We start from the raw sequence: 23051 nt of genomic DNA, 5'->3' as shown, positions 1-23051 counted from the left end.
ACTGAAGAGAGACACAATAAAACAGACATGATAAAAGACAGATGTGGTCTTCATTTTGGAGAGAGAGAAAGAGAAAGCAAGACTTGATAATGGGCTAGACAGGTAAAGAAGAGACAAATAATCAGGAGCTTTTTGTGACAGACAGGTTGGAGGTGTTAAAACGCACACACGCAGAGACACCAGGAGAAAACGCAAAGACGTGTGTCAAGTTTGAGTTGGTCCCGATGATGCTTCTTAGTGGATATGCAGGATATTTCCTACAAACCATCAAACCTGAGGTCTGGATAGACAGAGAGAAATACCAGGGCACATGCAGTGTCCTCTGAGGAGAGCTCTCCCAGGATCATTTGTATGGAAACAAGGAAGAAAGCTTGGAAAAGCAATATAAGAGAAAAGATGCTTCTACGCATGGGGAATGTTTTAACCACATCAAAAATGGGAACCAGATTAAATAGATCTAAATATCCCTAAGAAAGGAACCGCACACGCTGCTGGCCCCTCCGCACCCGAGGTTTCGCGGCTGCATTTTCCACGCGGCGGGTGTCACCGTCGGGCCTGGGCCCACGCGTGTGCACAGAGACCCTCCGCTCCGGGAAGCGTCGCGGCACTTGCCCTGTGGGCAGAGTCACCTGCTAGGACAGCCCTCCCCGCCGGGCCGCCTCCGTGCGTGGATAAATACATAAATAAACGGCCGTAACTGCCACATCAGCGGCTCCCCCTCAGCCCGTCCCCACCGGACACGCGTCCCGGGTGCTGCCAGGCTGTGGGGCGGAGCGGGGCTGGCACGTCCCGTCCCCCCGCGGGGATCCCGTGTCTCCCCGCAGCCCTGGCACCGCCGAGGGGGGTGACAGCCCCCCGGCCAGGCCGGCGTCGCTGCAGCCGCCGCCGCCTCCCTCCTCCAGGCGGCCGTTGGCGCCCGCCCAGCCTGGGCGCGCGGGCGCTGTGGGCGGCGGCGGCTCCCTCCGCTGCTGCGCGGCCTGTTCCCTCCCGCCGCGGCGCTCCGCGCGGCCGCCGGGCTCCCTCCCGCCTCCGGGGCTCGGTGCGGGGCTGGGGGGGCCCGGGGGCGGCGGGCGCAGCGCGGGCGGCCTCTCCTGCCGCGGCGGCGGCGGCGGCGGCGGCGCGGGGCGGGCGGGGGAGCCCGGGATCCCCCGGCGGTGACGTGGGTTGCCATGGCGACGCCCGGGCAGCGTCTCGCGCCGGGTGGGGGGGTGCGGGGATGACAACAAACATGGCGGAGAGGAGCCGGGCGGCGGAGACGGGTCAGTGCCGGCCGCCGCGCCCGGGGCTCGGGGGAGAAACGGGGCGGGCTGCGGCCTCCCTTCTCCAGCGGGAAGAGGGGAGCGGGGAGGCGCCGGCCCCGCGGGGATCATCCTGCGGGGTGCGGGGCAAGCGGCGGCGGCACCGGGGCAGAGCGGGCAGCGCTCGGGCCTGGCCCCGTGGCGGGGAGCAGGAGGTGGCGGGAGCCCCGGACCCGCAGGGCAGCGCGGCGGGATCCCGGCGCCGCAGGGAGGCTGCCAGCGCGGGGCTCTCCGCACGGCCTCCCCTCCATCCGCGCCGCGCAGAACCGCCGCAGGAATCCCCCTCAGAGACAAACCCGCATCAGCTCTCTTTTGCAAAAAAATAAATATAAAATGTAGGCGAAGACACGGGGTTGGCGCCTTGCGGGTGCTCCCAGGCCTCTGTGTGCGAGGAGCGTTGAGGTGGCAGCGGGGCCGTGCGCTCGTGGTGCCCTCGCGGGCCTCGCTCCGCAGCCAGGGTCCCCCAGGCTGCTCCCTGCGCATGAGGCGCTGGCGGTGACGCAAAGAAAAGTTTGTGGGTGGAACTGGAGCTCCGGGGTTCTCGGTGCATGATGGCATTTGACGGGGGCTTTCCTGTTGGAATAAAACCAAACGGAGGTGTTTTCTACCCAGCACGAAAATAAAAGTCCCCCCAAAATTATAAAAATTAGGGACGCTAATGTATTGAGGATGAAACTACCATAATGGTGGTTTAATATCCCATAGTGCCGCACATGAACTCTGAGTGCCTTGACCCAAGTCCCCTTTTCTAGCCCGCTGTGTTGGCTGCTGTGCATGTGGTATCCTCCTCTGCATCCAAAGTGACGGCATGTATAATCGGGGTGCATTATATATAGAACTGATTTTGTATTTTTGGACTATGTAAAAAGAAAGAAAAGGTGATAAGGTGTTGTTGTGCTCTGGAGAACGGTACCCCAGGCTCCATCTATGTGCCTCGACCATAAGGCTCCAGACTCCGCTGCCTGTTTCCACGTGTGCTGTTCCTGAACCCCCGGGCTCGCACTGCGCAGCGTGTTGCCCACTGAAGTTGTCCATGGTGTGGGCGCCGTTTCCATCTGCTGCGTGGTGCAGCACTGCACGGAGCACTGCTGGCCAGCTCCAAGAGCACCAGGAGGCAGGACACGAACTCCTTTGGCCGTGGGATGTTGTGGGCCATCCTTCTCCTTGCTGCGTGTACACACCTGAGTTGTTTTCAACCCTTCTAAGCCCTTGGAATTTGTACTAGGTTCTTGTACTCAGCGCTATTTTCTGTATCGCAGTTTAAGCCCATCTGTGTTTTGCAGTGAGACTGAGGTTTAGCATAGGAGGGAGATTATCTCACAGCTGTCTACTGCAGAGTTCGTATTCTGCTGCTATCTGCTTCGGCCTGCGTGGACATCTGGCCTGATAAATCAGTTTATATCTTCTAATGTTTGGGAAAAGTGCTGCAAAGTCAACTTGCCTAACCCTGGAGAGATGAATTTCCCATCGCAGTTGGCTCCTAAGTCTTGCTGTTTTCCCTAAATTGTTGCACCAGCTTTCTGTGATATGCAATAACTTTGGATACTTCCCTATTTTGGTTCCCAGCATGAGACCCCGTCTTAATCTTCACAAATGAAGTTCACAGGAGAATTTTGTGGATATTTGTGTAAATTCTGTAATGTTCTAATTGATTTTAATGTGATAGTGCTGAGTTTAAATTATTTTGAAAAGGTAATTTCTGATTATTCTTTCTAAAATAATAATTATACTTTTAAAAATATTTAAGTAAATAATAGTACAAACTCATTCAAATGTCAAGAATCCCATGGCTTTAATTGTTAAATAAAAAGCCTTAGACAACCAGTTCTGTAGTCACCAGCTGATTTTTCTTTAAGCCTTTTTGATAACTGGAATTTCTCATTCACTGATTTTGTCATGAGGAAATGTAACATTGGAGAAATCAGCTAATTATAGTAACTATTATTTAATCTTAATCTTCTCAAAATTAACATTCAACATCATTGGCACTTCTGGTCCTCTAGGCAAATTTCATCAGCAGAATTGTCCTTTCTTAAATGTCTTTTGGATTTTAAATGTGTAATAACAATATCCCTTATTTCCTAAACTACACGGATACGTAGTTTTGCCATTTGCTGGCCTGCAGCATAGCAGAATTGCAGTGTTTGGGAAAAGGAGCTACAATCTTGGTGATGTAGGCATCTGCCTACAATGTCTTCCTTATAGAGATAAAAAAGTCCGGTTTATAGAGATAAAAAAGTGATGGAAATCCATGAGGGCTCTGGGCTCTGCCTGGTTGATATTCTCACCCATTAAGAGTTTTGTTTGCTTGCCGCTGTTTATGAAATGCAGGAGCTATTTGTAAGGTTAAAGCGGGCTTTGCTCAGGAAACTGATTTGCCAGCGCTGACTGGCAACATGGATACATTAGAATGTAGCCATTAAAGTCTATCCGTGTTGCTGAAGCAGTTCAAACAAAAGTCTGTGGGATACAGGGGAAAACTGTTAGCAAATTGGAAGTATTGTGTAAGACTATTAACTTATTCATTTTTTACTGTTTAAGTTGAAGTATTCACTGAAGGGATTTACAGAAGGAAGTTAACTGTAGTAGCTGCAGAAAAATGATTATTATACTCTGTTACCATTGAGATTGATATTTGACTTATTGCCAACTTTTTCAATTATGCGGTAGAAAGAATCGTCACTGGGAGAATTTGCTGAAGAAGAGGTACTAATATGTTTTTGGCGCTTATAACTTTGATCACATTTCTATTACATAATTTGCCATATTTTCATATACTAAGGAAGGCTTTTTTCAGTCAGAAGATAAAATTTCAGAAAAAGAAAGAGAAACAGGAATGTACTGGAAATTCCAGTTGCCATGATTTCCTAGGCATTTATCAAACAGTTCTTTCCTTGACAAATAATCAAAGCTTTTGAAAGCTACTTAGCTCAAGCCTCCCATTCTTTTTTCTTTCACTGGAGTTCAAAGCACCCTATTAATTATCATCACTTGAAAGAGGAGGTTTTTGAATTTGTAAAATGTAAAATGAGACATAGTGAGAATTTTAATAGCTTTTTTTTAATTGAAATTTGTAAAACAGAAGTTTCTGCGAGTTTCTAAAAGTGTTACTATCACTCTATCCAGTTGGCACAAGTTTCATGCAAAAAACCAAACCAACCTCAGGATGCACATATATGGCTTAAATAGTACTTCTAGGTCTTCAAGTCGGGCTTTCTAATTACAGCTCTCATTAAAATAGTTTTTAAATTCAGCTAGCTAAATTAAAAGGTAACTAGCTTGATCTCTGCATGGAGCCACTATCAGGAAAGATAGATCTGCAGCACAGGCCTCATTATCTAGAGGGTTACCAACAGTGGTGATCTTTCACAGCAGAAAGGGGCAACTGCTCTGTGCTTAAAGACCTTGTGCCTTTCACCTGCTTCTTATATATATATATATATATATGTTTGCATATATATATATAAAATTCATGTATATATATAAATTCATTTGAAAAATAGTTAGGAAACCCTGATAACAGAAGACACCAGACCATTGATAAATACGGAGAAAATAAAAAGTAGATGGAAAAAAAAAAAAAAACTTTTCACACATGGATCCAGCTGGATCCATAGAGAGGAATTTAGTAAATATTTTTATTTACTGCTATGTCTCTTAGGTCCAGCACAGTCTCATCTGCAGTCTGTCTCCAGCAGACCCGCTTAGATGTTTGCATCATGCTACATCAGTTTTGCTTGTGGAGGATTAATTGCACTATCAGTTTCTAGAACTATGTGGGTCTTTAGCAACCAGCTCAGACTTCTCAAGTAATTCCTCAAAGCAGTTGTCCTGCAGAGCCTTGATACAGAATTGCTATGTTTATTAGATTGTAATGCACCCCGGCTGCTCCTTCCAGACTCAAACTCTCTCTGCAATTAATCTACAATGGAGATGCAATTAATCTACAATGGGGGTAACCCAAATTAAACATACCTGGGAGCTGGTTGTCAGTACACATCTTATGTGTTCCATGTCCCAACTTGTGTGTCACATTGTTCCCACAACTCCTCATTTTCTTGCCACAGAAGCCCATTTTGCCACTTAATAACTCTTGAGTGCTATATATTTTAACCCTAAACCTTTATATTTTTTTTGAGTAATCTTACTATTCAGATTTTGGAAAGGTTTGAAAAACTCTGCCCTACCGAATTCCATTTTTATTTTGCCACAGGCTGTGCAAATTCAAAGATGTGGACTTTAATAATATTAAAGGTCCTGGTGCTGCAAATGCCAATGAGTATGAAATTGCTTCCAACTTGATGTAACTGCTTACATCAGTCAAGCTATTCAGGTGTCTGCGTGTCTAGAGTGTTTTCGTGATTGGCTCTGATCTAAGACAAGGAATTAGAGGCTTGAAGTTACACCGTTTGATACATATGATTTCAAATATACATATATGCCCCTGGTATCATGGTTTGGTTAACGAAATAACTTAGAAGAGATGGAAGAGATGTGAAGGCAAAAATCATTCCTAAAAAAAATGGGAGTGGAAGGAAAATGTGGTTATCTTAAGGCATCATTATTAAACAAATAAACTATGGGTATAGTGATTCTGATGCATTTTATTTACTTCCTAACTCATAAAGCTACCTACTTTGCAGCTGATCTCCCAACCACTAGCGAAAACTGGTAGGGTTTTGCTCTTAGACACTGTGTCATGATCAGCCTGAAAAAATTGTAGAGTCTGAATATGCACAAAAGCAAGCAGAACACAAATTCCTAGCATAACCCAGAGCAGAACAGCACCTGTTTGCCCCTGTACTACCTACCTGTGCCCATGATCTGTAGTACTGCTAAATCACAGATATCCTGTAACTATGCAGAATACCGCTGTATCTGTATTAACCAACTGAATCAGTTGGTTATGTCATTTCTAAGCAGTAGCAGTAATCAGTAGTTTGATTTCATTTTTCTCTCCACATGTGTTATAGACCAAATTTTGACTCGTGTTCTGAATACTAGGAATATTTTTGTATACATTTCGCATTCCTCTCAAGATCCTGTCAACTGAACACTTGCTTAGCTAATAGAAGCTGTAGATGGTGTATTAGTTAGTAATGTAGCTAAATTCCCGTTACTACATTTCTGATGCATGGGTGTCAATAGATCTTTTGCTTTGCTGATGTTATTATTTTAGAATAGAGAGTCTGAAGGGACTCCATTGTCCCATAATACTCATACTTCGTGAGAAAAAAGGATGGCCCCCATCATCTGATGATTTGCTATGAAATACTAGTTTCTGCTAAAATGCTTATTAAATAAAGGGTAAATTCAGCTATGAGAATGGAATGGTTTGTGGAAGAAATTATCAATACCTTAAACTACTGCTTTTTGGAATGGACTGTTTCAGAGAGTGGAGGGAAAGAAACTATTCCAACTAAGTTGACAACAACATTTGTTTCAATAAGTAATGATAATTATGCCAGTAATTAATAGTGTAATTAATTTCAACAACCTCAGGGAACAAATTATTACAAAACTAGTACTAAAGTCCCCATATTATTTTAAATATACACCAGTCAGAAAGATTTAGACTCCAAAGTGAAGAAATTAACTTCTTACACTGGGGCTTAAATGGGCTTAAATTGTTTAAATTGACTGACAGAAGACATGCAAATCTCTAAACAAAAAGCAAATAGCAAATAAGGGAAAAAAGTTTAAATCACATGTATTCAAGAGCCAACAAAAATAAATACTTAGGCTAAAGAGGGATGCATGAAATGTGGTGCGCAATATACAAGAGTGACTATCAGGTGGGCTTACACTGCCTGGTTTTCACTTTTGTGGCTTCCTCTTCACACTCATCAGTGATAGCCCTGGCACCTGCTGCACTGCACCACTCCCTTTCTTCCATTTTGTGATAATTTCTGAAATCTGGAGCCTTGAAAGGTGCCATGACGGTGCACAAAGCTGCTCCCTGCAGGCTTTGGTGCTCCTTGGAGCCACTCTTCCATGGCACAAGGACTGATTAGTGGTATAAAGCTGACAGGGGTTGGGTCAGGAGTTGAAAGCAAGTCTTCCGAATGCTACCCTTACTCCCTGGTAACCAAATGTAATTTTTCTTTGGACAGGTGCATCCACAGCAAACAGTCCAGCAGCCACTCTTCAGGCAGCAGAAAAGCGAAATATCTCTGAATGCTGGGTCTGGTGTGTGCAGGGTCAGCAGGCTGATTGCTTCTGATTGGGGAATGTGTGAGAACAAGAACAAAGCCAGACCAAACTGGGATGCACAGCTGTATTACGTCAATGCTGAACCGGAATTAATATGCATAGCAGAGCTTATTATCCCAGGAACAGCACCGCTGCTATGGCTGTTTCCCTTCAGCCGTGTTTGGATCGGAGCAGATAAGCTCATGACTTGCAAAATGTGATATAGACATCGCTTCAAATACGGGTCTGGAAAGTCCCTGCTCAGCCAGCAAACATATCAAGACATTAGAGTTGTAATCTTCATACACAGAAACAATGTTCTTTATATAGTGTTTCTCACCTGACCTCTCCAATACTCTTGAAATACTTCCGTAGAGCTTTGTTTTATAGGGATAATCTGGAATGAGCGATCTGAAACTGAAGACAACTAAAGTGAATTGAATCTTGGCCTTTTGAGAAAGCTTAAATTAACCTACTTCTGTTATATCAGGATCATCTTCTGAGTCTCCTTCACATTCCCAGCTAAGGATCAGTCATTTTTCTTGAGAGAGATCCACAAAGTTGTTGACTTATATTAGTCATTGAAGGCTGCATAGTCATGGGTCAGGAGTGCTACACTTGTTGCTGAATATCAGGTGCCTTTGCTGCATTTAGTTTGCCTCACCATGAGATATTTTCAATTCAAATATTTCTTTTATTATGACTTATTTCAGTTATTCTATCATCAAAACAATTCTAATTATTCTGTTCTTGAAGGACAAAGACCATCTGCGTGTGTTAGTGCACACTCCTGGTTAGGCTCTGATCCGACTGTTGCTCAACAACATGTCTTTCTTGTGCTCTTAAATTGAAAAAATAAAAAAAAATCTAGAATATATAATGCAGATAAAACATCCATGGAGCAAAAAATGTTCTTATACTGAAAACTAGAATTTATAGTAAATTTGCAGTAAAATGTGATTTACTGCATAGCAAGGAAATGGTCAGTGTAGTCCCCAGGGCAGATGTGCTGTTACTTCATCAGTGTAAATATGTGTTAAGTTTATTTGTTTAATACCTTCTATATAAATCCTGAGGTACTATGCATTGAAATTAAAGTTTGATCAGTGTCACCTAGAACTGTCTGAATCAGTATCTGATTAATATAACTGGCAGTTTTGGTGTGTGTCCTGTTTTTGTTAAATCAGCGCTCCATGCTTATGGCCACTGTCACTTTAGTGTGTGACTTTCCTCCCCCTTTCTCCATCCTCCCCAACAGTATACTGCAAAAACAGGTTGTAAATCTGTTTTGTTCAGGAATATGCAGGATGAGAAATATTTACAACATTTTGGGATGCTAACAATGAACATCAGTGTGTCACTCAGCCGCCAGCCTCTTTTCCCATTTAGCAGAAGCATTTTTGCCCCAGAATCTTTTGCTGACCTAGAATTTGAATTCCTAGGCACCCCTGGACTTGTTTTTGACATCTTTTATTCTTCTTGTGCAAACCTCATTCTCTGAACTTCATCTTATCTCCCAGACAGGTTATGCTTGCTGATAGGATTACCATTTTTTCAGATGCAGCTATGAGGAATAGCTGAGCTCTCTATCTATTATTTACTTCTTTTTCTGCTATTGGGGATGTATACGATGCATCACATTTATGTTTACAATTTATATGTTTTATGCCTTTATTTTATCCGTTCTTTTGTTTAAGGAAGTATTGCTACTATAGCAACAGTTGCATCACGTGACATCTTTAATATTATCAAGATACCAAATACTTGTTAAGGAAAATCTGTATGTTAGATGAAATTCACTAGTCCTTACAACATTTTAAAATAAACATTTTCATTTAATGTATTTGGCACCACTAATATTTCAGCGTATTTTAGTATATATATTTTCAGTATATAAGCCACCCATCCAGTGTTTTAGTGGAGAGACTAGGGATTATGGAGAGAAAAGAATAATGGATATTCTTTTCTGTTGCTTACTGACTTTGAAGAACCCATTGTTACATTTTCCTTCTTCCAGAGGAAAAACTGTTCATACCTGCTGGGACGCTTTGGTGTTCACTGGAGTGATACAAAAAAAAAATCCATTGCCAGTTACCTCTGACAAGAAGGCTCTGCCTTTTGAGAGTGTGATCTCCAAGGGCATCAAGTGGCAGCAAAGCCCTCTTGACACTATTTTGAAAGTTGGCATTGCCATTGATAAGTATCTGGGCTAAGTGTTTTTGAAAGGACTGCATAGGGGAGATTTCTCATCATCTTTTCAGACTTACTCAACTAATGATTTTGTCTTGGCCTGAGCACCTGACGTACTTTTCTGTTCCTGCTCATCCCCAGGCTGCCTGCTTGCTGCTCGCTATGAGCTTTTAAGCAAAAGGTTCCCTGCAGTACCACCAAGCCTTACGTAGAGACCCACATGTTATCTCACAGGCAAAGATGATGGATTTGGGTTTCGCTTTGGTGTGTTTGCATAGAAGAACAAGATTATTTTTTCCATTCTGAGCTTTCATTGGACACCTGTGCCATGCCTTCTGCTTGAGTAAATCAGTTTGGACATGTATATCTAAAGACATATGAGGTACTTAGAGGTGGTTATGCCTTTTAACCCAAAAGAAAAAGTTAATGATGCATTACACGAAAAATTGCATTAGGAAGATAAAAAGATTTGTTGTCTGGTAACCTCTGTAGAAACAGTAACCTGTGCAGTAAAATCAAAAAAAAAAAAAAAAAAAGACAATATTTCCTTCTTCTTATATAACCTGCCACAAGCTTTTTAAAATCTACAGCAGGGATCTTGCAGTGTATTTTTCCTGAGTAATTTCAGCCCTTTGTGAAGCTCAGAAATTATCTGATCATTTCTGCTAGAATTCTTCTTGCCTTTGATTCTGTGTATTTTCCTGCATGTGGGTATCTTCTTATGGTTTTGATGCATACATTTGACAACCAGCCACTGCAAAGATGCTATATCTCAAACTGGGTTTCTAAATATCAAAACAATATGCTACTAATTTGCGAAGTTAGCGCAGGCCGTGTGAGAACGCTGGTTTGCTGTGTGTGAAACGCTCTGCTTGTTCTGCCTGACCTGGGAAATAGGCAGTGGTGACAACATGGGCACAGTAAGGGCATGTGAGGCAGCAAGTGTGCTTGGTACCATGCTGGGTATTCTTCCAAGGGAGGGGAATTGCAGTCTTAATGTACTTTTTTTCATTTCTTTTCAGATCACAGATACTGCAAATTAGGATAATTTCAGGCTGATTCTCAACATTAATGTTTAGGTTCTGAGGGTGATACCAAAACCTTTCTGTAGGATAAATGCTTATGAAGTTACCAATGCTAGTTATTTTTTCTTGTTTCCCTTAGCATTTTTGAAGCCTGTGGAATTGGAATTCCCAGGTCCAGACTGCTGCTGGCAATAGGATTTTTAAACTGTCCATAGGGCATCCAGAACAGATGCGATATATAACAGGTCTTCCTGCATATCTGTATTGCTGCAGCCCTGGGCATTGATATAACAGTCTTTGTTTCAAAAATTAAAGAACGGCAGAACTTAACCTAAAGCCATTAGGAGTGCAGAGATTTCTTGAAGTCTTCTCTTCATCTGCAGGTATCAAAGCGTTTTGCTAAAATTGCACACACTTACAGCAAAGTATTTTGCAGTTTTCTTGTTGGTAGAAGACGCCATTACCAGCATACCCTCCATAAAAGTTGCCAGTCCAAAAGATGAGCTGAGCAGTGTTCATGCAGAGATGTGTTATATTTAAGAGCTGATAGAAGTTCCTAATCTGATTGTGTCCTTATGTGAATTTATCCTGATTGCATTTCTATTTTTTGCAAACTATACTGACAGTTCAGATTCACTCCTATATGTGGGGTTACAATAACTATCCTGCTCTCGGATGATAACACTTTTTGCTGGGGTATCCCAGAACTTCTCATTCACCCTGGAGGATGAGCAGGTGGATATCAGATCCGTTAGCAATGGAAATCTTAGTTGGCCAGTATTTGTAAGGGGAATGAGCTGCTGGCATAGTTGCGTTTTAAAATCTCTAACACTTTTATTCTGTTTAGGGTTGGTTTAGTCATAAGGGAAATACATCATCAAAGTTGAAGCAAATTTGCTTGTTTTCTGTGAAGAACACTGCATACATTTTTATCTGACTGTGCAGAAGTTAAAATTACCAAAGTCAAGGAACTGTATTTCCTGTTTGTTTTCCCTGCTGTAAGAAGTGGTAGCTTGTTAATGGCAGTGGTAGCTCTCCTTTGCTAATGATAGAAAAATCAGTAGTAAAAATATAACCTATTGTTGTTCTAACATTAATATCTGATTAACAGAGTAAGTTGAGAGACTTCTTGCTGGAATTTGTAATATTTAGAGGAGACTTTGAAACTGCGTTGTCGTTGTCCTATCTTCTCCTGCTGCCCTTTCTACTTGGCTTCCCTTATTAGGCAGAAAGTCTGATTATACAAATGGTGCAGGTTTTCCAGGCAAATTCACTCTGTATTTTTCTGTGTCTCTTTTAATGCATCTGTGCTTTCCTTCCAGCTAATGTAGCATGAGCATAGCTGCCGGCTGGTAACTCCATGGATTCGGAAGTCTGTCACAGCTGGAAGTGGGCTTGTTGTTTACTCATTTCAGAGAATAACTATTGCTTGCTAAAGAGAGAGATCCCTCTAGAAACTCTGCAGCTTTTAGAGAATATACTCCTACCAAGATTTGCATGATATTTACTTTCTGCGGCAAATACTATGTTTTTATCTTTGCTTAAATGAAAAAAAAAAGAAAAAGAAAAAAATACCCTTGGCTTTATTCTTTTAATTTTGAGGGAATAGTAAAAAGTTCTGGAACTTCTCAAACTCTTCCTCTGCTGAGTCCTTGTTCCTTAGAGCTGATTTGTTCATTTTTACTGCTCTGATGTGAAATAGATCCACGATGACAACCCCGTGATGAATGTTGATACCAGAAAACTCTGTCCAGGTCTTATTTTAAAACCTTATATAGTACCTTATATAGATTTCAGACACCTGCAGATTTTATGCTTGATAGAAAATTGCCATTAACATTTAATACTGTGGTAAAAGTAAATCCAAGGGATTTTGCTGGAGACTCCAGGAGTTTAAGCTATGAAGAATTAGCATAAAATAGCTGTGTGACTTCCAACCTCTTAAACGAATGGACAAAATTGAAGCACAATTGGAGAAAAGTTCTTTATTAAGTTATTTTTGCCTTTGCTTGTCTTATATAAGCCTTCCTCAAAGAAGAATCTGATCTCCTTTAGTGTAATGAGCAGTATGTGCTGCAGCCGATTCTCTTTCCGCCCATTAATTTTGTTTCTGATCGAAGTCCTGCTTCCCTTCCCCACAAGATTCCCTCGTACGCCTTGGCTTTCAGTCAGGAAAACCTGCGCGGGGCTCCCCGGCTGTGAGGACAGTATCTCCTGGGGAGCCAGATCTCCTGCCACAAGGCAGCGGCCTCCCTTGGGCCCGCACGGAGACGACGGTGCCCTCTGAGCAGCCCCTCCTGGCCCCGCTGCACGGACACGAAGCCGATAACGTGCGTGGGCCGGGGCCTGTCCTTCGCCACCCGCACCCGTGGGTCGGGGTGCGTCTGGACTCCGTAATAACACGAAGTTCAAGGGCTGAACTGCACTTTTGTGTCTTCAGAGATTAATTAAAGCTAACATACTACAAAATATTACCTTTTCCCCCCTGAATATTCAAAATACTGTGTAATAAAGATCCTACAAGGGGATGTTAGTATTATTAGCTGACTTTGAATTAATGGCTATTTGATGATTTTCTTCTCGCTCCTGAGTAGAAGACTTTAGGCCAGGGAGAAGCAGGTGAGACACTTTGCTGAGACACTTCGAACTTCCTTCTGCATCATCTAAGGACTCCAGGGGAGTCTCCAGGGCAGGGGAGATGTAGCTCTCTCTTCTGCCAACTTCCACACTGTCTTGTGGCAGCATTATGAATACAACCTCTTCACATTTTTCCATCTTTATGTAAAAAGTATTTCCCTGCTGTCTTTTAGGACTTGCAAGCCGTGTACTACTTTTAGTTGGCACTTAGGGGTGAGTATTGAGCAGGAGAAGGAGGTGGGTTGTCTCTCTCCTCTGCTCTCAGGGGGCTCCCTGATTCTCCTGATACTCCTTCTCTGTGGACCTTGGCAAGTCACCCATTCTTGGGGCAGACCTGCAGGTTTTCCCCAACTTCTCTCCGTGCCCTGGTTCTCATGTTGAGCTGCATGGCCGTGCGGCTACACCGACCTCCTGTGAGGCCTGAGGTTGCCCGCAGTGTTAGTGGACCTGGAGAAACTGTATTGACAGTCCTGCCAAGCTCCACAGGGCAAAACCAGAGAGCTGGGGGTATCGCCAGCAAGTAGCTTTGGCCTTTGAAGAAAACAGTTCAAGTGACCTAGATTGCTATCTACAGGTAATTATTCAGTCTAAACAAATATCTTGAGATCACAAATAATAATTTTGTTAAAAATAATAGCACACTTAAATTTCCTTTTTTTGGGGGAGGTGGTGGTGAAAAGGAAGAAAAGGTGTAAGTTTTCTTTGTTCCCTGTTACAACACTTCTCAAAGAGAATAAAGTTTCAAATTTCTTTCCTGACTGGGAATTTATATGCCAAGTGTTAACCTGGATATACATATTTTTAATTCAGGATTTATATATCTCTGGAAATATGGGTATATAATAGAAAGCCTGACAGACCCTTTAGCTGTGGTGTCAGTAATACATGGATATAATTTGTTACCTCAGCTAAGGTGTTTTGCCTGAAGAGGTGGAATACATTTATGTATGGAAAGGTCAGTTTTAATTAATAAGCTGTTTTCATCATTCAGGGCCAGTATGAATTGCTTGTAACATTTGTGTGAAATAGTTTTCAATATAAAAATAAAACAAATTGAGCTCTATGTCACATTCATCATCCCCAGTAACCCATTTAAATGTCAAAAAATCACTGCAGACCAAAAGTCTATTTCTAGGGGCCTCAGTAGCCCTATTTATCAGAGTGAAATAAGATATTATCATCCCATTATTCCATCATATGCCTTCTACACATTTCATTTTCTCTAGCATAGAAGATAGTGATAGTTTTTCCATTGTTAAATATTTGTTGTCCAAAGAGTACACAGTGAAGAAAGTGCTGAACCAATGTCACAGGGATAAATAGTTATATTTATGCATTTCTTCTGTTATTTCATATTCATGTATAATAAAATATGCAAATGATAACGTGTTCTCTCCCCCCCCCATATTTATCAAATATTAAAAAAATCCCTGTATCACTGTGTTTTTCCATCCATATTTGGAAATGAATGCTTTAGGTATTGCAGTTTATTGGACAGTGTAATAGAGAGGACAAAGTTTTCAGTATGTACACTACAGACATATTTGGGGAGACATCATGCAGTAGTATAGAAAATTTCTGTCCTCATATATTTTATTATCAAATAGAGAAAACTTTTAAAAAGCTGTTTCTTTATTACTGTTTTTTTCCCTGAGTTTCATTTCCTAGGAAGGTAATCACTCTTTCACATTCCTCTGTGAGTGTATGTCTCTCCCTTTTAATAACTTCTAATTTCCAAATATGAGTGGCAGTTACAGTCTCAAAAGTTCTAAATTTGTTTAAGATTCATGAAAATAGGGAGCTGGATAGAGCAGAAGGATCCTGTTAGTGCCCACAGAGGCTGCAATAGGGATCCAGCTCTTGTAATGCTGGAGAACCCCTGCCCAATATATGTAGTAGAGTGCTCCTGTGACAGAGGTAGGTCCAACTGAAGATGACCCTTTGTTGCCCATGACACGTATGCAGCTGCATTTAGAGAAAAGAAGAAAAAATATTGCCAAGATATCCATCACTAAAGCGTAAAAATTACAGAAGTTAATTCAGTAGTAGATTCAGGAAGCAAGAAGTTGTCAAATTGCACTGCTCTTTAATTTAGCTTTTTAAACTAGTCTTAAGAGTTTATCAGCAGGAAATTGGGAGAAGACATTTCCAGGAGAGTTTATAGGAAGAAAAGGTGAATGAGGCAGAAAAAGAAAGGAAATACCTTCTCCCTACACAAAAAGAGAAGAGAGGAATTGTGTTATTGTGTCTTCAAGATATGTATAAAAAAATTAAATGAGCAATAGAATAATCGAACTGTCAATACTTTTCTCAATGAGATTATTTATTTATAAAGAAATGTATACCATTTATTTATGGTATAAAGAAAAATTAAAAATGGATGCAGTACATGCATGTGCAAGAAAAAAGTAAAATTAAGGATCAGAATTCCAGATGGCTTTAAGAAATCTAACAACCAGCTCTCTCAAATACCACTTAATAAGAAAGTCCAAGCTGCCAACCAAGGAAACTAGGGATAAACCAGTAAAAATATGTTTTTCGTCCATTTCCAAAATAAAATAAAAAAATCAATGTTTCCTTCCCAAATCATTGAAGAAGTTCACATCAGGGGTACTGCAGGTCCTGTGACAAGTTTGTGGTTGCGTGGCTAATGTGACGAGTATTTTGTGTGAGGCTGCCAACTGAGGGAGCATCCTGAAAGCTGCCATCTCCATAACCTCAAGTAATAACCAAGTTATTACTGGTTATTATTGCAACAATGTTACAGAACAGAGTAAATTATTTTGGTTGTGCCATATACATTGTCATGAATGCACGAGTTCCTGGCTGGATGTTTTGTGAATTGCCAATAAACCATCTGCCCAGTAAAGGACCTCGGGATTCCTCCTGCAGCAGGAGAGGGATTTCTCCAAGTCAGAGGAGAACCAGTTCCTGGGAGGCTCTGGAGAATGTCGGAGCATCAGCCCTTGGCAGTGCTTGGGTTTACTGCGTGAGAGGCCTCAACCTTGCTGAGGTGCCGACCGAAGACCGACCTGCGCTCCGGAGACTTCCCTGGGATGCACCAAGGGAGGGACACGGGCTGGAGTGGAATCCTTGGCTCTAGGGAGTCCTGTTTTCAGACCTCCAGGCCTGTTATAGATGTTATCATTCATATCACTTTCCGTGTTGTATTTAAACCACTTCACACTGCTTCAGTGAATGATTCCTGTTTTCTTTTTGAGTTGAGTGCTGATGCGAGCAAGCTGAAAACTAGAGAAAGGGCCGGAAAGTTTGGAGACCAGAGAGATGTTGTCTCTGATACATCTCTCACTCCTCCCAGGGTTTCGCTGCACCTCAGCACTGTCAGAAACACAGTGCCATGGGGACTGGCTACAGAAGGCTTCCCAAACGTCTCCTTTTTGTCTCTTCTTCTTACTAAAACAGGAACTTAAGTGGAATATTTGTGTGATTTTGTAGTTAGAGAAGATTTAATGCATGATACCATTAATATATAGAAATTCCTGGGCTAATGTTAAAGAAAAAGAATGTCCTTGCTTGTGTCTATGTTAAAATGGCTCAGATTCCATGTTATGTGGAAAAGCGTTTTTTGGTGTTTCTTGCAGGGTTTTTTTTTTTTTTGTTTCGTACTCATATTTATCTACCTATTTGTTTGTTTGCTTTTACAGTAACAGGTGACATGGGAAGTGATGATATAATAGCTGGGAATGTGAGCAAATACACCGTTCTCCCAGCCGGGTACTGTGGACAGCCTAAAAAGGGGCACCTGACATTTGACGCCTGTTTCGAGAGCGGTAAGGATTTTCCCCATTTTCATTTGTCTTTTACAAGTATTCTGGGGAGGATAGTGTGCCAAGCCTGCCCTTGGTCTTGTCCTTGAACAAGTTAGAAGATTTTACAAATATATACTTAGTGTCTTTAAATATATGCCTTATTTGCATTTCTGGTGGCCTCATTCTGTACTGCGGAGGTTATTGGAAGTTCTGCCTCTGATGTCAAAGAGAGCAGAATTATATTTTGGGAAGCTACTGCAAATTGAAAGAAATTATTTTTTTGCAGTGTTATAGTTAGTGTATTAATCTAAAGAATATTCAGAATCCTAAGTTTATATATGTTGTGTGAGTATGTAAGCAAATATATATGCACATGTAGCAAATTTAAATTTTTGTGTTACATATATGTGTGTCTCCAGATTTTTAGCTGAAATCTATTATTATTGGCTTACAGACTTACCAAGCGCTGTTAAACACCATATGTACAAAAGGCATTTGGCAGGATAAACTATAGTTTCCAGCCTGGTTTTTGCGAGAGGTGCTGGTAATGCCAAATCTACTACAGTGTCTTGTAAAATGAGCTTTTTTTTATGAAAAAATAGATCCCTCAGGGTGGAATACTGGCTGCCAGTTCCTGGATAAATATTAAATTGAGTTATTTAAATCTTCTGATTACATTATATAAAAGGTGTAAATGATGCAGTGAGTAATAAATAGTATCTTATTTTTAGTCTGTTTCTGAAAGTTCAGGCAATGCTTATTTATTTTTTAAAAATATTTGGGATGTTATTTCACAATAGTTATGATTTTTGTGTCAGAAAATAGCTAATAAAGTGAATCAGATGGCCAAGCTCAGAAATTTATTTTATTGTTTATTTTATTTTATGCTACAAAAAGGAACAGTAGCACCCATCAGATTATCCATGAAGTAATGTGGATCATTGCAAGTTTGCTTAATACCATTTTTGAACTATAGAATTAATTTTGTTTTAAAAAAGTCCAAACGTAAATATCGTACCTTGTATATTTTGACAATCTCTGTGTTTGTTTAAGCATGATGAGGCTGTGGTGTTGCTTTGCATATTCAGCCATCTCCAAAATACAAATAAGAATAAAATTAATAACTTCATTTACTTTCTCATTAAAATAATGTATTGGCAAGAATGGTAATAATATTGTGCATGCTTCATTTGTAAATTCACTCTCCTTTGCTACATGTCAGCCAAGTGATTGTTTAGAGCACCTTAACTGATCAAAGAAATTTAACTAATTATTGAATATTTTACCAAATTACATTACTGCTGAAATCTACCCTTTTGTGTCAACCAAAAATAATATACAACATTACATAGAGTGGAATATTGCTGTACTTTTGAGTACCCCCTTAATATTGATATTAGCTCTGCTTAGTGCATCCTATTGGATTTACCTTTTTAAAAGAACAGACTATAAAATAGACTTTTATGTATGTATATAATCCTGAAATTCTTCTTATCTGGTAGTCTTAAGTATCCCTAAAGGAAATAGACCAATACGCCTAGTTTGCTGATGTGTATTGCATTCTGTGTTTGTGAAATTAAAAAACAGAGCTGAAATGGACATTGAAATGGACATTCTTCTTTCAGTCTTCTGACACAGAAAGCGGATTATTCCTCTCTTCCTTTATTTAATGGAAAACTCTTATCGTATCTTCCTTTTGCTTTTCCCTCCTTCTGTTAAGGAATTACTCTTTTTTCAGTAGTTCCTCTCTGGTCCTATTTTCCAAACTTCTACTCATTCTTCTGGCTTCCTTCTGGCCTCTCTTCCATGGTCGTGTGTCTTGACTGACATGCAGTGAACAGATGCACTACTCAGATGCTCCGGTGGATAACTCGTTGCAGAGTTTGTTACAAATATTTGATGTGAAATTATTGAAATTTAAGAGTGCTTGTTGAACCCTTTACCCTGTATCCACAGATGAAGGGGAAAAGGAGAGAGAATATAGTTAGTCTGCAGTTATCTCAGGAAATTCAGGTCTCCCCTAGTCCAAGTTAACGTTCTAAGAACTGGCACCTTCCTCGTTATCTCTATTCATATTTAAGAATATGTAAGACCAATAGAAACTTTTTATGACTGCTTATCATTAGCATAAAAGAAGTTGATGAAAACTCAGATTTCATGCGTACCACAACATAATTTTGGATTATGTCAGTTTTTTTAGGAAACCATGAGATAGTTTCAGGGGAAGATGGAAACTCAATTATCTATGCATAGAATCAGTCAGAAGGAAATAAATGTCACTTTTGAAATATATAAATTTGGGTCAGTTATAATTCCTTTTTTCCTATTATTCATTAATGCATTAAATTATCAATGCAGAGGCAGTTCAGCAGCGATGCAGTGCTCTACAAATATTCATCTCTCATTTTATCTGTGCTGGCGATACTGGGAGTTTTGCAGAAGAGAGAGCTCCTGGGAAATGGATGTATTTACTCCTGCTGTACAAACAAGCCCTTCCTGATTGTGTCAGGCCCAGACTTTGAAGTATAAATATTCCTTAGGGAATCTGCTGTCTTTACATACTCAGGGTGAATTGGTATTTCAGGCATTTTATTTTGTGTGGGTCTAAATGACTTTAAAGTTCAGTCTGGCCAGTTGCCCCTGCTTTCTTTTGTTAGCTTAGCATGTATTATTTCTGAGGGGCTCAATTTGATCAGCAGCCTCTCTGTGCTGTTCCTAAGTTTTGTTTTTATTTGCTTAACTATTTTTTTTACTACACCAGCAGATTTTTTTAGAGGATTCACATTGAAAACCATTTTTAGTGACTTTATATAACAGAAAAAGTTTACCTTCTGCATTAAGAAATAATTATTAATTTATTGATTTTCACTGAAGCCTTCATGCCTGTTTTGCAAGGTGGAAGTAAAAACCATGAGACGGAAGATGCCTCAATGCTTGAAAAGAGAACAGTGTGTCCATGATGCTACTGCTGCCATGGCCCCTTGCGCAGAGGGGGGCCCACAAAGGGAGTGGGAATTTTGGCAGTAACCCCAAAACATTCCAGCTAAGGATTTGCCTGCTGGATATGTCAGGATATACTCAGAGAAAAGAAAGGACCCGGAGATAACTGGGATGTCACCACTTTCTTTCCAAGCTTAACTGAGTAGACCACAGAGCAAGAAGTTCTGAGGGGTTAGAAACACAACAACAGTGACTCTGTTGCTCTGAAACTTGCCACAAACCATGACAAATTTTGATGGTTTCTGGTGCTTGTGGCTCAAATTGCTTGTTTTGTTGCATTTTCTAAGGTTTGAAGGAAGAGGGTTTGCTCACATTGGTTCCTAAATCTCAGCATTCATACTGTTAAATGGAAGGGCTTTTTATAAGGCTTTGAAAATATATATTTTGGCTTGTTAGTCAAATATAATGATGTTTAAGTGTTAAAAAATACTGTGTTTCTCGAAATTAAAAAGGAAGCTGCCGTCTGCTTTTATTCTCATATCAACCAAAAAGTGGAACTCTGCCAAGAGTCATTAAATCTTCCATTCTTTGGATGAATTCTTATTTTTTTTATGAAAAAAATGTTATGATCGAGTAATTCGTGTATTGTGGTTTATGTTCAAAAGGTTGTAATTAAAGTTTGTAAAATTTTAGATCCAACCTCAATTACTGTAAACCTGATATTATTATGTTGGCTGATGCTCTACCACCTTAAAGTGAACATAACTGACAAACATTATTGAGTCTCTTCCTACGGCAAGTGTATCAAATATCACATTTCATATTAGAAACCTGATAAAAAAAATCAGTGCCGATGGCATGCAAATGATATTAATCAGTTGGACAAAGTTATCATCTACAATGTATTAAGAAATCTCATGTGACTGATAAGTACCCTCATATCATTCTTGCTAAACTTTGAAATATCTTTCCGTATTTCAAAAATAGGATAATGCACTTATATAACACTTTGCACAACACTCAGACTTGCAGTAAGTGATTGTAATTTCACTGATCTCATTGTAACCACTTACAGGCGTGAAATAGGCCATTGAGCTTCACCATGAAAGATATCTTATGAACAAAAGCAAAGATAATAGAGGATGAATTGCCCTTTGGGGGTGCCTATGTCCCAGTTGCTAAGTCTAGACTGTAACTTTAGACAACTACAATTAGGTAAGATTAATCTTACTTGTGATTATTAAAATACTGTAAATTTTGAATTGCAGAACATTTCTGAAATGCACACCGGAAGCAAAATTTAAACATGGAAATTAAGATAACACAGAGAGCAATGCTGCTAACAGCATGCTCAAAGAAATACTGAAATTCACCCTAGAAAAAGGCTGTATTTTTGTCTGTTTAACTGATACACCTTTGCAATGTGCTTCCAAAATGGTTAAACAACCTGATTCTGACTGTATTTCCATTTAGGTGAATAGAAATATCCTTCTTCACCTTGATTTCAGTAGTGCTGCTGTAATGACCTAGAACAGGTTAGTACCCTGCCTTGAGAAGGCTGCACAACGTCACCACCCTGCCCTGGGCACAGGCCTGGGCGACTGTTGTGGGTGCCCCTGCTTGAGCCGCGGGGTTGGGCTGGGTGGGCTCCACGAGTCCCCTTCGGCCTCAACCTTCTGTGATTCTGTAGCAGGAATAGAACAGTGCAAGCAGAAATAATAATAGCAGAGTAATAGAAACAGGAAAAAAAAAGTGTTTAAAGTTATTTTATATCAATTGTATTTAAACCTTTGTAGTAGAGTACTAAGCTGCTGTGTGAAGTCAAACATAATTTTTATTCCTGGTATCCTATAACAGGTTATTTTTAGCTGGAATCGCTAAGCTGCTGGTTTTGGCTTTCACGTCTAGGAGAATACTCATATACAATGCAGAAACAATGCAAATGAAAGTTATTGCTTTATTCCTGTAATGATATCTGTTTTCACCCTTTTCACCTACTTTTGTGGCATTGAGGTATGTCTGATTAATGAAATTTTCTTATCGTTGGAAGTAATTTATGCCATATTTTGCATAAAGATATTAAGTGGTTATTGTTACCAGTAGGGATAGTGTAACAAATATTTCTTTTTTCTGAAAATATCTTCTTGAAGTTCAGATCAGTGTTATTCTGTGAAAAGTATCTATACCTTTGGACTACTGCAGGTTAGAAGTCACAAAAAAATTAAGAATAAAAGATTGATCTAATTTTTTTTTTGTTTCCTAATGATGACCCTGGGCATAGATTAATGGATATAGCATGCACAAAGTGATATCAGTTAACATATATGACATTACTCAGATGTCTCAAACTCCGGAAAAAGCATGTGAATGATTTATGGAATTGATATTAATCTCTTTCCAGTAAATGCATTACTAAAGTTACATGGGAAATTGATGTTACTGCTGTAATGCCAAATTAATTTCTTTCTTGCCAGGTCAGCATTGCAAATGGAACTAAATATTAACCTTTTAAATATCTAAACAGAATACAGTATGGCAGACATTTTTACAAATGGAGGAGAGCTCAGTGTTGATGTGATATCAGCTAACAAATACAGCATTAGTCAAATATCTTAACTTGTGGGAAATGGATATTAATGATTTATGGAGCTAATGACATTGTGAGAAGAATTGTATAAGAGCATCAGTTCAGAATTAGAGTGTAATTCTTGTTGGTCTGCTGATTAGCATCTTCACAGACAGTTTACCTTCTGATTATCATGCTGCATTCCTCCTCAGAATCTACCCGTTTACTCTCCTGCCTCTTGCAAGATATTTGTATCCCCTCAGCTGGTGTGCAAACACACAAACTGTTGACTTGCCATTTGACTGACCTGAAGAGGGACAGGATTAAGCAACTAGAAATTGAATCAGAAGATTCTTAGTATGAAAAATTTTATGTTTGGAGCAGAGTTTTAACAGGAGGTTCCTCCTATGAGGAACAACCATATAGAGTAGGA

At 40.3% G+C, this 23051-nt stretch overlaps 1 protein-coding gene across 1 annotated transcript in view; it reads left to right on the top strand.

Moving 5' to 3' along the window:
- Window positions 1-1226: 1226 nt before the first annotated feature.
- The window catches only part of BEND5 (BEN domain containing 5), a 540137-nt gene continuing 518312 nt past the window's right edge, over window positions 1227-23051 (top strand). The window contains exons 1-2 of the mRNA XM_088536729.1: window positions 1227-1259; window positions 17014-17133. Of these exons, the coding sequence (XP_088392855.1) occupies window positions 1229-1259; window positions 17014-17133 (151 nt within the window). The 5' untranslated portion in view covers window positions 1227-1228. The remainder of the gene's footprint in view (window positions 1260-17013; window positions 17134-23051) is intronic.

The sequence above is a fragment of the Tinamus guttatus genome, unplaced genomic scaffold, assembly GCF_059628265.1.
Source record: "Tinamus guttatus ecotype Peru unplaced genomic scaffold, ASM5962826v1 Tinamus_guttatus_pri_ptg000044l, whole genome shotgun sequence".
Classification (NCBI taxonomy): domain Eukaryota; kingdom Metazoa; phylum Chordata; class Aves; order Tinamiformes; family Tinamidae; genus Tinamus; species Tinamus guttatus.
The sequence above is the reverse complement of the archived record's forward strand: the minus strand, read 5'-3'. Positions and strand labels throughout refer to the sequence as shown.